At 32.1% G+C, this 15,392-nt stretch overlaps 1 protein-coding gene across 2 annotated transcripts in view; it reads left to right on the top strand.

Moving 5' to 3' along the window:
• xmas (RRM_XMAS2 and SAC3_GANP domain-containing protein xmas) overlaps positions 1-14,682 on the top strand; it is a 163,455-nt gene extending 148,773 nt beyond the window's left edge. For both annotated transcript variants that reach the window (XM_085816331.1, XM_085816332.1), the window contains exons 26-28: positions 6,017-6,145; positions 11,074-11,196; positions 14,239-14,682. In XM_085816331.1, coding sequence (XP_085672457.1) covers positions 6,017-6,145; positions 11,074-11,196; positions 14,239-14,384 — 398 coding nt within the window. In that variant the 3' untranslated portion in view covers positions 14,385-14,682. The remainder of the gene's footprint in view (positions 1-6,016; positions 6,146-11,073; positions 11,197-14,238) is intronic.
• Positions 14,683-15,392: the final 710 nt, after the last annotated feature.

The following is a 15,392-nucleotide window of genomic DNA, read 5'->3' as shown; positions in this document are numbered from 1 at the left end:
TCAAGTGTTATAAAAGGGCTCTGTCGACCATCATATATATAACATATCCTTTCAGGACAGGCATCCCATATACACATTCCCTAAGAATATCTCTTACAGCCGGGCGTCCCATCCACGCATCACTTTGCATTCAGAGGATGGGTGATGCGTGTACGCATTTTAAGCTGGAATGTTTTTCTGAAGGCCACTAGATGGCATCCTATGTCCATTACTTTTGAAATGAACACGGTTTTAGGTTCCTGACCTTGAGTTTGATATATTCTGCTTGACTTTGGTATTTTACTCATCAGCTGTTGCAGGGGGGGGGAAGTGTAAACAGAGGTGGGCTCTTTAACCTTCTAAGTGGCAAGGCCGTATATATACGGCTTAGAATATTTTTTGTGATATCTCTAAGAACGTATATTTAAATATGTCAAAGAAATTAAGGCTATATATCAAAAGTAAACAAATCCAGGTATGTAATACCAGGAGAGTTTTTACATTAAAATAAAAATAATAACTTGTTCTTATAGTAGTTTTGGGAAATTTGTGTTTTCTTAGCGAAAAGCTTGGCCGCTCAGAGGGTTAAATCGCTGCGTGCTAATGAAAACATTCGAATGTCTGATTTAAACCCAGTTCCTTTTTTTATTCTATTTTTTTCCTATACTATGTATGGTCTTTTAGGGTTACTCTGTGGAGTTTTTTTATGTTTTGCATTGCCTTTAGATATATTTCCGTTTCTTCTCTTTTATTTAGGAAGGCCTCACCTCCAGTCCGTTATGGCGGGAAGGTGTTATTTATCAGAGGAAGAATACCCTCTAATGGATAGTGAACCATTTAACTAACACAAATGAGAGTAATGATTCATTTTCTAAAGAGTTAGAAAGTGATACTTCTCTGTGCTTCGAGATTTACCACACTCAGTCTTCATTTTAAATTTTGTTATTTCTTACTGTAAATAGTCCTTTATTGTGTTGATTTATTAATTTTAAACTTTATTGATGGATTTTATCAATTAAAACTTTGGAATAATTTGAATAGCACTTCCAAAAATTATTTTACAAGATAAGCAATTTTTAAGTATATTTTCATGTAAAATAAAGAAAAAAAGTTATTAAGGGCTAAATTTAATATATTCAAGAGCTCAAGTAATTATCTAAAATTATACCAAAAATTACAATGTTAGATGTGAATTTTTTTTTTTTTTTTAAATAAAATTAGGCTTAGCGATGCAAAACCTCCGTCCTGTACAGTGACTGCCTTCGATTCCCTTCCGTCCCGCACGAGCCTCTTAAACAAAAATGTTCCATCGCGAAAGGGTTAAATGACATGTTCTCCAACTTTTTCAGTTGATCTTCTTTTATCTTTACCCAAAAATAGATATCTGTTTATTTTGTTTTCACATGATCTGAGCTAAAAGCAAAATTTCTGTACCAAATTTATCAGAGTTTTAAGCCATGTATTGAACAAAGAGGCATCTGGCCATTCTAATGAACAGTTGTTCATCAATTGTAATATTTTCACCTGGTGTTGTAACACAGTAAAAAATTTTGAATAAAGGAGTTCCAGACCTTTGAAGTGAAAGCATATCTTCCAAGTCAAAGCACAAATATTTCATTATTCACAATTATCTGTCCCCAGGCATTGTTTCTTTTGGCACTTGGATCTTAAACTCAAAACAAAAGTCTTTTTTGGCAGTGAGAATACCATGAGCATATAATAGAGCAATAAAAGTGTCTAGCTGATCAAGTCACAAGCTCCAATTTAGATTTCCTGACTTTTGATATGCTTCAGCTTCTGTGCATTGTTGTATAATTCTGTGCATCATACTTTTTCATTAATAAAAAGTCTTCATGCACTACTTGTGTTCTCATCAATTACTTGTCTTTTAACAAGAGTAATTGGCCAACCTGTTTCATATAAAACATTTTGATGAGAAAGTCTTTTAAGTGAATTTGCTAACATAATTTGTAATTTCTTCATCTTTTGATTTTTCTTCATTTTCAAATCATTTAATTTATCTTTGCTTTCTTATTTGGCTATGGCTTATTCCATGCCTTTGTTATCTTTCACTCTTCCTCATCCTTGATTGAATTCTCATTCAAGGCTAAATGCCTGACCTTTACAACTTCATTTTGTTAGAATTTTATTTTTGTAATCTATTAATGTGGAAATGATAATGAAGGAATGCCATGTTCTTCCTCAGAAGTTATTGTTAAATTTTCAATTGTTATTGTTAGTTCTTGTAAATCTTCTGCCATTTCTTCTGGTAGGTATTTCCTTGCAATGGCTCTGCACAAGAAGATAATAAAGAAAAACTTATAGATAAAAAAAAGTGGTCAGTACATAAACATTAGAGCCTCTGTGAGATGCAGAACAAAAGCAAAGAATTTATCAAAACATTCAAAGACAAAATACTTGAAACTCATTTGGGACATTCCCACTTTGGAGTGGATAAGCCTCAATTAGGCTCCACCAGCTGTTGGATAACATCTGGTGTGAAAATCAAAAGCAAGCACAAATAAATGGCATCAAGATGTTGACATACTAAGCTAACTTAGCTTTTTGTTAAACAGGGAAGAAACGCAGTCAAAATGACTGCTAACCATAATTCTAGGTATATACAATTATACTTTAAAAAAATAATCATTCAAAGCAGACCAAATAAATTATAGTTTCATCTTGGTATATATTTAGGAAAAGTAAAAAAAAAAATATCTAAATACTTAAAAAGAAAATTTTAAAAATACAAAGAATTTAATTTTATTTGCGATCAAAAGGACCTTTTTTCATAATTCTAGTGTTATTAAGGTATAAGAAACTCATCTAGCTGTTTTTGAAAGGAAAGTCTCAGAAAAAAATACTTTGGTTCTGTGAACATCAGCATTTTATGACAACATTTGGATAACAATGAATTGTTTGAATTAACCCTCTCACTGCGCATCCCGCGATTTCCACAGCCGATGTAGAAGTAGAAAAATTTGCGCAACCCGCGATTTCCGCAGGGATGAATTTTTGCCGTCTATTTAATTGTGCAACCCGCTCTTTCCCCGTTCCAGTTTTCCTTTCATCTTTTCTATGATGTTTAATTCTTTATTTAGATGTGGGCTAACAAATGGTGTTAGTTGTCCACATTTCTGCCAAATATACAAGAATACGTAATGTAGCATTTTGCACATGCTTTTCTGAGCTCAAAGATGTCTGGCAGGAAGCGTTTCGCGAGTGATATAACCTATATTCCTGATGATATTTCCGACACTGATAGTAGTTCTGACTCTGATTTCAAGTATATTGAAGATAGTTATAGCGAAACTGATAAGAATATCTTGGATTCCTCTGCAGGTTGTGATATGAATCTGAAAATTCAGTTTCTATTGAAAACGTTCAACAGTGGTGCAAAATTGATATGCAAAATATTACACTATGCAAATATTTTCATTAGTATATATGTTTGACCTTCGTATTTTATAAAATAAATCATAATTTAACCAATATTAATTTTCAGAATTTCCCTTTTATATCATTATTCTTCAATTTCAGTATTCTGACAACCTTTTTCTATGATCTAATTCTATATTGAAAAAAAAAAACTCTTTTACAAAAATTTTTTGTATATTTTAATTCTATGTCAATTTGAAATATATAATAAAAAAATGCAATTTTTGAACCTATTTTGGTAAAAAAAGTATGCAGTGGGAGGGTTAAATAAAGAATGTATCAAATATATTAATCACATGAAATTTACTAATCATATTCACATTTCTTTAGCATTAAAAATTATAATTGTAAAATAATAGGGAATGAATCGAAAAGGCCCATACTTCAACGATTGCACTATATATATCTCAATTGCAATTTCAGTATTAAATTTGCCAATAGAGAAACTGGTCACGTAGATAGTGGAATGAAAGTTCTAAGGAGGCTCATAGGCTATCATATCAGTAAAAGAAGTTCGATTGATGATTATGTTTGAAATGTTGATGCATAAATGATGTAATAATGTTGATGTAATAAAAGTATCAAATTTAAAGTTGTCTAATAGTTACCTAAAATTTACAAACTCATGTTCTCGTATCTACATATATAATATAAATTACTTATCTTCATAGTCACTGGGCACATTTTGACATTGTCATATGCTGGGGAAACAAAAATCCATTTTGTTTCATCATTCACCGCAACCAGCCTTCACACACCTTTGCGATGTAGGAATGTCTTCTTCTCATATTGCAGCAAGCGCGCTTATTTGGCATATTTCCTGTATTACTGCCTACCCTTGAACACGCATATCACGAACATATGCAACTACTTTTGGTTAATCTTTGGATTATGGTAACTTGGCAATTTTTTGGATAAAATGTGGTGACCAACCCTGCTACAGCAACCTGCTAGTTTTGTTTTCGACGCCATTTTGTTTTCACGAAGTAAAGGCATGTTTTCTTTTTTTTTTACTCAACATTTTTTTCCAACAATCTGCTAGCCGAATTACGTTTATACTAGAACTTTTATGGAACAAAAGTGCTTAATCATGATGAAGATTAGGTGCGAAATTGGGAGAAAGTGCAGAATCGCCCACTGCTTGCCACGTTTTTAAGATTTGCACATACACGGTATCCATGTACACGTCGACCTATTTTCACTTAAAAAAACATCCCAGAATTGCACAAAAATGGCATTGCACACACTCTTGACTTTATCCATGTACACTGCTAAAGTCCTAGCTAGTAACCTTTATCGCCTTACCAAAACGTCGCCAAACTACCGTAATTTCCGGAAGAAAGGCCGCGTCAGCGTAAACGCCGCACTCGAGAAAAATGGCGGGGAAAAATTCAGATTACACAGAAACGCCGCAATAGATTAAATTGCGCGTGACATCGTCGTGGGCCGTATAGATGCAAAAACTCAACCTAAGTCCTGATATATGACATACCAGTTAAGAAAAATGCATGAAATGAAACCATAACTCAAAAATAAATTAAAGGTAAGAAATGTATAGCTTCTGTGCCGTTTAGAGACATTTTCAAAAATTTTCCACTCCCTTCTTACTTAAAAACTATCCAACAAGTACTTGTACCCAAACTGATGGGATCTGTATTTGGCAGAATGCCAAGAAAAATCCATTCATGCTGAAGGGGAAATACGTCAGAGTTCGTTATTGCGAGGCAGGTGGAGTCGTGTCCGCCTTTGAAAAAAATTGCAGAAAAGGCAGGGGTGGGGAGAGGATGGGTCCTGGAAGATTCATCGAATAGCAGAGAAGAGAGACTATTCAAACTGATGAGAATGTTGATTTGAAAGGGGAAAGAATGTTATTGTTCTGAGATCTCGTTTAGGGTGAATAAGGCATGTAGGTCCGTTCAAGGGAAAGAATGTAAACAAAATAATGTTCGCAAAAAGCAACTGAGTGGTCTTTTGTGTGGGAATAGCACCAGTCTATGCACAATGACAAGGCCATCCAAACTATGTACAATGACCATCGTAGGAAATATTTTATTTTTAGTGCACCTAAACGCAGCATGGGTTTTTTAACATAAATTTTATCAGTAAAGTTGGATTGTGGACGTTATAAGAGTGTATACGGTATCAAAGTATCAAATATATCATTGTATAAAATTGCTGGTCATCTTTGTTTTTATTGTTGTTGTGGACACAAGAGTATTAAATAGGAATGTGAGATTTAAAATTTTCTGTCTTTTAATGAATGTTAATTGATCACTGCCATTCATGTTGTACTGTACTGTAATTCTTATATTTTGAAAATTGATTTTGACATATATATGTGTTTTAATTTAAAATGCATTTTTATTTCAGAGCATTGTGTATAAATAATCGAAGCTATTTGCCCAGAGATTTTATAAAAATTTTGTTTAAAGGTTAAAAATATTAATACACAATTTGTTGAATTGATTGGATTTGCATATTAATGAAAGAAACTGACCTAATTTTTGTGTTTAAATAAAAGATATTTTAGATGTTAGTGCAAGTGCAATTTTCTTAGCATTAAAATCATTTGTAATTTTGTTTTGCATTTTCATTATAGATATCTCAGCCTGTGACATGAATACTTCTTTAGCTGCCCTTCGGCAAGCTATAATGAAAGAAGAGGAAGAATGCAATTCATTCCTTCATAATCTGGATGAATCTTTTGAATGCAAGAATATTTTTGATGGTAAGATTATTTTACATTAGGAGATACACAGATACTTACACAGATGATGATTATTAACTTTGATTTCGATGACGCTTTTCACATAATGTGGATTTTGCTGAATCTAAATATTAATTTTAGTGTGTTTGCTTAGTATGAGGTAAAAAAATATTTTCATGTGTACAAGCTGTTTATAGTTCATTATACAAATTTTCCAAGCTGAGTTTGCAGTTTTTTTCCCAAAAATTAACTAAAATTATTAAAAATAATTTTTAAAAGGTATAATTACAACACGCATATGAAAAGTAAGATAAAAGGTGTGTCAAAATTAATGCTGGATTAAAAATGAGTGCAATTTTTAGGTTGACAGTACTCTCTGAAGCATAAATTATAATAATCTTATTCTGGTAAGCCGTAAATTAATGATTTATAAATGCATGATGCAAGAGCACATAATTATCATGAAAAATATTGCAAATATAGAGGGTACTGTGCTCAGAATATATGCAAAATTAATTCAGAAAAACATGGTAAAGAGAACGCCTGTAAAAAGAGTAGTTCACAAGTTTGAACAAACAGTCTCTGTGATGGACGACAAAAGAAATGCCTGCCCTTGTATTGTGTGTTTGATCCTGTTGTGAGTGCTAATGTCGCTGAGCTTTTGAGGATGTCAATTCATTGTAGGTCTCTTTGACTTAGACATTTCAAGGAGTAAAATGCAGCGATCTATGGCAAATGATCTGGAGATGCAATGGCACAAGATTGAGATGACTCATTAGCTTAAGCCAAATTACCATGTGAAGCAGCAAGCATCCATCAGCGATGGGGTGCATTTTCATGTGGTTGAATATGTAAAAAGCAGATATTTTGGAAAATCTTCATGTTATTTAAGGAAAAAGGATTTACTCTCAACAAATGTCTGTGTAATGTTCATTTTGGTGTGGTGAAATTATTGGGCAATACTTCTTTTGAAAATAAATGCAGAAGCACAATAACTGTCAATTTTATACATTATCGTGAGATTATAACAGCATATTTGAGGCCTCAAAAAGCCATTGAACACCCTGCGACACACAAAAACCATTAAGTTTTTAGCTTAGAAATTTCATAGACAGCTGATTTCGTGCAATAATGATCTCTTGGCCACCAAAATTATGTAATCTTAACACCTTATAACTTTTATTTCTGGGAATTTGTAAAAGCTCAAGGTTTACAGCAAATACATACCAACCATTTCTGAACTCAAAGAAGAAATCTGACATGGTATCACAACAGTCGACCGCAAGTCTGTGAAAATGTTATTGCAAATTTTGCTGCAAGATTGCGTGAGTATCATATGAGAGATGGACATTTGCCAGATATTATTTTTCATATTTAATCGAAGTGTGTACTTTTTCAGAGTGTTACAATTTTGTGAAGTAATGTATAAATAAAAGTTCATTTTGTAAATTTAAATCCTGCATTACTTTTAGGCATCTTTTATATTTATTAATGATTAAGGCTGTGTTTATTAATTATAAGTGTTTCATATGGTAAAGATGATATTGTTTTCTCGCCGCAGGAATAATATTTGATTCGTATTTGAACATGTGTGCATAAAATCTGACTCATCTTTCAATTGATTTTGATATTTTTTTACATATGCTAGGAAAGTATGTTTATAAGTATATTTTGCAGAGAGGCAACTACACTTTTTGGTCTTTTTCAGTTAACAGCACACCAACCATAATTTTATGACAAATGTGCTAAACTGTTTATTTTGCATCAGAGTAGACATGTAATGGCATAATTGGAAACAAGCTGAAAGAATGAAGATTGATACAATAATTTTCTCTCTCTCTTCCCCCTTTTTTTGGGGGGGGGCAATTAATATGAATTACATGGTTTGCAATTGCTAAATACCACAAAACACATTGATTAAATTCTTTCAAAACAGTGGTATCATGCACACTGAAAGATTGCTTAAAAAAACCACACACTGAAATTATTTTAGTATTACCAAAGCACTGAAATGATGCTGCAACTAAAAATCATGCCACCAAAAACAAAAAAAAAAAAAAAAAAAAAGAAAGAAAGAAAGAATTCAAAGGCCCTGGCATTCCTTTTATTGACAGCTAGATGATAAATTTACTTTGGGTGTGGAGCTCATGTTCATAGAAATTTGTCGACAGCATCTGCAAATGAATTTCTATATGGCTATCACTTGGAATAATTATATGCTTGTTTTTATTATTTATTTATTTATTTTTGCATTTAATAACCATTCTTATCATGAAGTGATATATATCAGGTCTGCCCTTCCTATCTCAGATTTTGTAGCTAAATTTACCTTTGGTGCTCTGTAACTAAAATGTACCCAATTTTCTGGCTAGTTTTTGTATATGTTCCTCATACACAGCACATTATATTGGGGGGGGGGGGTGGACATGAAATTAAGATGCAGTGTATTTGCAGAAAACTGAACCGCCTGTCGTTGTGATTTTTCGATTTCGCATGGTGGAAGGGCGGATGTTCTCAAACATGTGCGTACACAAAAACACAAGGGCAACATGAGTTGTTTTTGGGGAAAAAAAAAAAAAAAAAAGCGGAAAAATTTAATTTTTCTTCAGAAACAAAGGACCAAAAAGTTATTAATGCAGAATGACTGTTCTGTGCCTTTTTACTGGAGCACAACCTGCCACTGAATGCATCGGATCACGCTGCAGCTTTATTTAGAAAAATGTTTCCCGATAGTGAAATCGCTAAGAAATACTTAAGTGCAAGAACCAAAAGAGGTGCAATTGTTGAAGAAATGGATTTGAAAAATAAATCTTCAGTTATTGATTGCATTAAAACAGCTCCGTCCTGCCTCTCTACGGATGGAAGCAATAACACCGATTCAAAACTGTATCCAATTGTTGTTTCTTTTTTTAATCCAGAGTCTTCAGAAATTGAGTGCAGTTTACTTTCTGTCCCCACTTTAGAAGGACATTTGACAGGCTTTAATATAGCACAGCTAATTATTAAAACTTTAAAAGAAAATGCAGTCCCTCTGGATAATTGCTTAGCACTTGGTGCCGATAATGCACCAGTATTGGTAGGCTTGAAGATTGGTGTTGCAGGCATCTTCAGAAAGGAAAATTCAGATTTGCAGATTATGAGGTGCACCTGTCACCTCTTAAATTTAGCAGCTGAAAAAGGAGTAGCTTCTTTACCAATAAATGTGGATGAACACATTGTTGATATTTATTATTATCTTGAAAGGAGTTCTAAGAAGGAGGAAAAATTGAAACAGGTCCAACAGCTGCACAACAGCAGTTTACAATTAGAAAACTTGGATGAAGTTATAAAATCAGCTAGGATTGACACCCAGTGGAGTTTAATTGGAAAACTGAAAGATGCTGATGGAATTTTAAAATGTAGTGTCTAGAATTATGTTGGCCATCTTGACAGTTCCCCATAGTAATGCAGACTGTAAGAGGATTTTCAGTGTTGTTGCAAAAACGAAGACTAAATTTAGATCTAATATTAGTGATGACACATTAGAAAACTTTTATTAGTGAAAGCAGGCCTACGTGGCAATTGCTATGAACAAAATTATGAAGTTTCTTTCTTAAAGAAAGCAAAATCTGCCACTGTTTATACCATTTGTACAAAAACTGATTAAAGTTTTTTTTTTTTTTTTTTTTGTTTTTGTTTTTGTTTTGTTTTCTTAAACGATGCAAGTAATAAAAATGTTTTTTATGTGTAAGGTATTTTTGTGTTGCTTGCATTTAAGAATTAGTTACTATTTAAAGTTAATTCATTACTAAAAACTATATTTTCCTCATTTAAAAAGTCTTTTTAACATTGTGAAAAATCTCCCGATTTCTTAAAAAAATCTCCTGATTTTTGAGTGTCATAGGTTGGCAAGTATGTTTATGCCTGCTGGCCCTATATGGCTATATATATATTATTTATATATATAGCCATATAAGGCCAGCTGCTTTAAGTTTATATATATAATATTTATATAAATATTATATATATAAACTTAAAGCATCTAAAGGTAAAATGAAACTGGAATCAAAGCAAGGCAATTCCTCAACCATATTAATTGCAACCGTGTATAAGAGGTTTAACACAACATCTCAACATATAAAATTTAAAATAAGAATTCATTAGTAGAACAAATACAAAAAAGAAAAATATATGAAATTATAAAAATTAATCTCCGTTTACCGAAACTGCATTCAGGACTCATCAGGATAAAATGAATTAAAGTTTCATAAAAGTCACTTAATATGTTTCGAAAACATGTTTTGTTCTCCTGGTTAAATCCGATATTCAAACACAAAAACAAATATATTTTAAATCAAGTTGTTGTTTAAACAACACTCAAAAATTGGGAAAATGAAACACTTTTCATAGATATTTCTATAAGAAATGAAATTTAATGTGAATTTTAAACAGCTAAAACCTGAAAACCTATTTGAAAGAGAAATTGGGGGGGGGGGGAATGCAAAGTTACTGAATTCGTAAGACACCCATCTGAATGTAAACTTACTGAATTCTTAAGACAACCAAACTGTGTTCCTTGCTGAAGAATACAGTTTGAAAGAACTCAACCTTGCCCAGAATGAAAGTTGAATTCAAGTATAACATTTTAGTAAGTGCTATATTTAAGTTACATTAAATGGGTTAAAACATGATTTTTTGGGCATGTGTTTATTCAACAAACTCCAGGAAATAATTATTTCTTTGAGTCGGTCAAATGATTTGATGTTAAATATTTAATGCATCTGTATAATGTTTTTATGCATTAAAAGTTCTGTGCTAGATGATGCTTCCATGTTTCTAATATATGCTGTGCACTTTTGCAATCTACAGATTATTGCAGGCTATATCATTAGTCCCCAAAATTTATAGTTTTTAATGCTATATAATTAATTCAAAGTATTTATGCTTTAAAAATACTTGTTAAATTTCAGATAAACATGCAGATTTCCTCTCAAGCACCCAGATACACACAGATATTCAAGAGAAAGAAGCGACTTGTGATAAACTTTTTTCTAAACAACCCAAGCAGTCATTCCTAAACTCAAAAAGTACAGGTAAGTTAAGAATTCTAAAAATATAAGTAGATAAAGCAGTTGATGCAATTTATCTTTTTATTAAATTAATTTGTGACATAGTAATAGGCATTCTTTAGGGCCAGTGCATACGCTCTGTTCTGTGTGTGTATACACATACATATAAACTGGAAGAGGGGGGAAGGAAATCTAAAATTTTAAATCCATTAATTGTACCAACTGCTTCTGCTAGAAATGTAAAATTCTTATTTACTTCTCTTGGATGGGAAAAGTATAATAAATTATGTTCCGTTAAACTGAGATAATTCCATCCTACTACATTTTCTTTTTTTAGTGTTTCCTCAATAAAATTACTTTTTTACACAAGTAAATGGCTTTAGCTCTCATTTGGTCATGAAACCTATTAACATTACCTTGGATTTTTTTTAAACTAGTTAATAAATTGACGAGTGTTTTTTTGAAAACAATGATTCATATATTATCATCATAAATCCTTATTCTAGCAGGTAACCAAGAAAGTTCATGTGATTTTATTGTGTCATCAAAACCCACAAAAATCATTTTATTCTTCAGACACCCATTTCATTCTTCAAAACAATCACCATTGGCTTCAATTATATGTTCCCAATGAAACACAAGCTTATAAATGACCTTTTAAAAAACAATCCTTTTTCTGGAGTTCAAAAATTGTGACCACAGGCTTTGTGATATCGTTGCATTTTAGAACTGCTGTTCCATTAGGTGGCTATTCATGGCCAAAATCAGCTAGTAGTCCGATTCAATCATATCCAGGAAGTAGGTTGGCTGAGGTAGAACTTCCCAGCCCAGTATTTGATTACCTCTTTGGTCACTTTTGCTGTATGAGGTTTGGCATTGTCACAGAGGAGGAAACCTCCTCTTTTCTTGACCAGTGCTCGCTGTTTCTGGTGTAGTGCAGCTGAAACTCTTTGCAATTGCGATGAGTAGATCTCAGCTGTTATGTTTTTTTTTTTGCCTTCTAGATATTCATAGTAAACAATGCCAGCATTGGTCCATTAAACACGAAGCATTGCTTTCTTTTTTTGAAAGTCCAATTTAGCTGCCAATGAAACCGAACCAGAAGTCAATCAATGATGGTTCCTGTTCCGATCCCCATACATTATCCATTTCTCATCATATGTATGTGAAGATTAGTTCCTGGAATGAGGCTTTATTATGGCTTGGCAGCAACAAGCAGATGTTTAACTGTTGGAGCTTGTTTTCTTGAGACAGAACATGAGGAACAACTTACTCAGTTTGCATGTCATCCCAAGGTCATGAAGATGTGATCAAATGGTTTTGTCAGATACTCCAAACCTGTTTGCAAGCTCCTAGCAGGTTGATGAGGGTTCTACTTTATTTCCTCCTCCAGCTGGACTTTGTTGAGGGTAGATGGACCCAACATAAAGCTCGTCCTTCAAGGCTCTCGTCTCTGCTGGAAAAAAAAAAATCAGCCAAACCATTTTTGAGTAGTCCGTTCATTCACTGACATCTCTTCGAATGCAGAGCATATTCTTGTAGCAGCCTCTTTAGCTTTGTTTCCTAGTTTGTACTTTTGAAGCAAAATGGGCCTCAGAATCTCCTTTAACAATACCATATTCTTTCAAAGACTGTGCTTCCTACAAAACCGATAGCAAAACATGTGATGCACTGAACAGCTTTCCACTGAGTAAGGTTTGAAAGGAATGTAAACATATGATGTTATCAGAATTATTTGGTCATACTAATGTGCCAAATGTAACTTTTCTCAAAAACCACACTAACTTTCGTATTTACCTGATAGTATCAACACATCAATGTTTAGTTCCACTTGGTCTAAGTTTGATTTCAGTAAATTAATGAAGTAGATCATGGCATCCTTGTAAGTTACCCACATGCCTTAAAGGTGCTATGAGCAGAGTTTTGCCTGTTGATTACTACATTGTCTGTATGGAATATATGAAAAACATTATGCAATTTGTCTGTATGGGAAAAGGCAATTGCCTTTTAGACATTTGCAGTATAGGAAAAGTCATGTATTGGAGAGGGAACATGTTCTAATGTACTGATGAGTTTACTTGTCCATGGCATGGAAATGCTTAAGGCAAGAATACTCATCTGTGGCAGTCAATAGGTTAAGGTTTCATACCTTTGAAGAAATAGTCAAACCTAGGTGCACTATAAAACAGTTCAGCCATATATCCACTTTTCAGGGGTGAAACAAGGCACAGATTTCTTTCCATGAATGACAGGGCTTTACACAAAAATGGCTTAGTCAATGGCTGGAAGAGGGTGTTAGACATTTCTTCCAGCTGTTAATTGTGATCCAGGGCTGGTGACCAGCTGTTTTTCATTTGAATCTATTTGAACATGCATGAAATGAACTTGAGCAATCACAACCATCACTAGTTTTTGTTTAGTTTATCACAGTTTAGTTTTACATGTCTAATCAGATATGGCTGTTGAGCTGTATAATTTAAACTTCTGCACCTAAGTATAATTTAATAAAATGTTATGGAGTGTGCTTGGCTGATTAGGTCAAAGAAATCATTTTTCTTTATTTGGCTAATATTTTTGTTTGTTTGTACTCGCTATTTTTGTGCGTGCTTTTCTGCTTAAAATGTAATGTGCATCTCATGCTGAAAGATTAAATGAATAACAGTTTTATATGCAGAAGTGGTAGTTTGAAATGTAAAATTTAAACTATAGTTAATATTTTAATAGAATTACTGAGTTGGTGTCTTAATATCTCGCCAATATAATGGTCATTAATGTAAAAATCATCATTAATCCTTTTATGCTTGAATAATGCCATTTTCTTTTAACTAATATAAATAATTTTTTCTCCCATCCTTATTAGTATGTTTTATGTCTTTTTGGATTGGAAAAAATAAAAATTTATTTCCTGAAATAAGTTGGTTGCGTTATGTCCAAGTGTAAGTAAATAGTATTTATTCCATTTTAGTTGGCAAAATAATATGTGTGAAAGAAAAAATAGTTAAAAAGTTAACTTATGAAACTACTTAAATTCCATATTCTAATTTTTAAAATATCCTTTCTTAATAGGTTATGATGAATGGATAAATAAATCACAGCATTCTTCTGAAGTCCCTACACTATCAAGCATTACAAGGAAACTTTCAGAACTTAGATATAACATACAGAAGAATAATATTTTAGAAGATAATATTAGTTTCTTATTGAATACATGATGTTTAAAATATTGTTTTGAATTTTGTGATAAAATGGAAATTTATGCTATTTCATCAAGTTATGATCAAAATTTTAAAAAGTTGTAAAATATCTTCAAAATTACTTTGAATGTGTTTCTATATTTACTATCTGAATCTAGTTTTTGAGCTTAAATCAAGTCTTGTAATATATTTTTGTTAAAATTGTAAATATGTACAGTGTTGCATAAACTTTGGTTTTATGAATCTTATTATAAATATGGTTTTCTTGAAGTGACATTATTTTGAATTATGAAAAATAAAGACAGTTTTTGAAATATGAAATATTCTTTATATATCTACAAAATGATACTGATTTCATCAATTTAAATATCACTTTTATAATTATTACGTTCAAATTAAAGAATGTTAGCACTCGGGTATTAAAGCTTAAATGAATCCATAACTATTTTTTAAGTACAATATTTTAAAGAAGTTTTATATGTTCTTGATGAAATCTTTAACTTGTAGAGGAAAGTTAATGATATAAAATGAAGTTTTATATTAAGTGAAAAAACTTACAATTTAAGACCACTTAACAAATGCAATAAAACCTCCTTAAGACAATTACCAACAATTCCAAATGATTGATTTTTCTGTGGAAGCAGTTGCTTTAAAAAACAGACAGGATTTCTTTTCAGATACAAAATAGTGATAAGTCAGATTTTCTCTCAAATAATAAAAAATTTATATTTTAAACATCATAACTATAAACAAAAATTATCCCTTTTAAACAGAAAGCCATATTTGTTCCTATCTTATTTTACTTCCTTCCCATCTGATGCACTTTTGTTAACCTTTAATTCTTTCTCCATCTGTTAGTAAGTTGTTATTGTAGTGCAATTACGAAGTCATTACACTGTATTTGTACCCATTATACTAAATTGAACACCTTTTTTTCTATTCAGTGTTTCCCATCCAACTCTGTAGTTTTATTTTGAAACACCAAATCATTAATACTTATCATGACTACCATACTGACATACATTT

Source organism: Stegodyphus dumicola, chromosome 1 (genome assembly GCF_044657685.1).
Source record: "Stegodyphus dumicola isolate Sdum_Otavi_A_Nest chromosome 1, ASM4465768v1".
NCBI classification, from domain to species: domain Eukaryota; kingdom Metazoa; phylum Arthropoda; class Arachnida; order Araneae; family Eresidae; genus Stegodyphus; species Stegodyphus dumicola.
The sequence above is the reverse complement of the archived record's forward strand: the minus strand, read 5'-3'. Positions and strand labels throughout refer to the sequence as shown.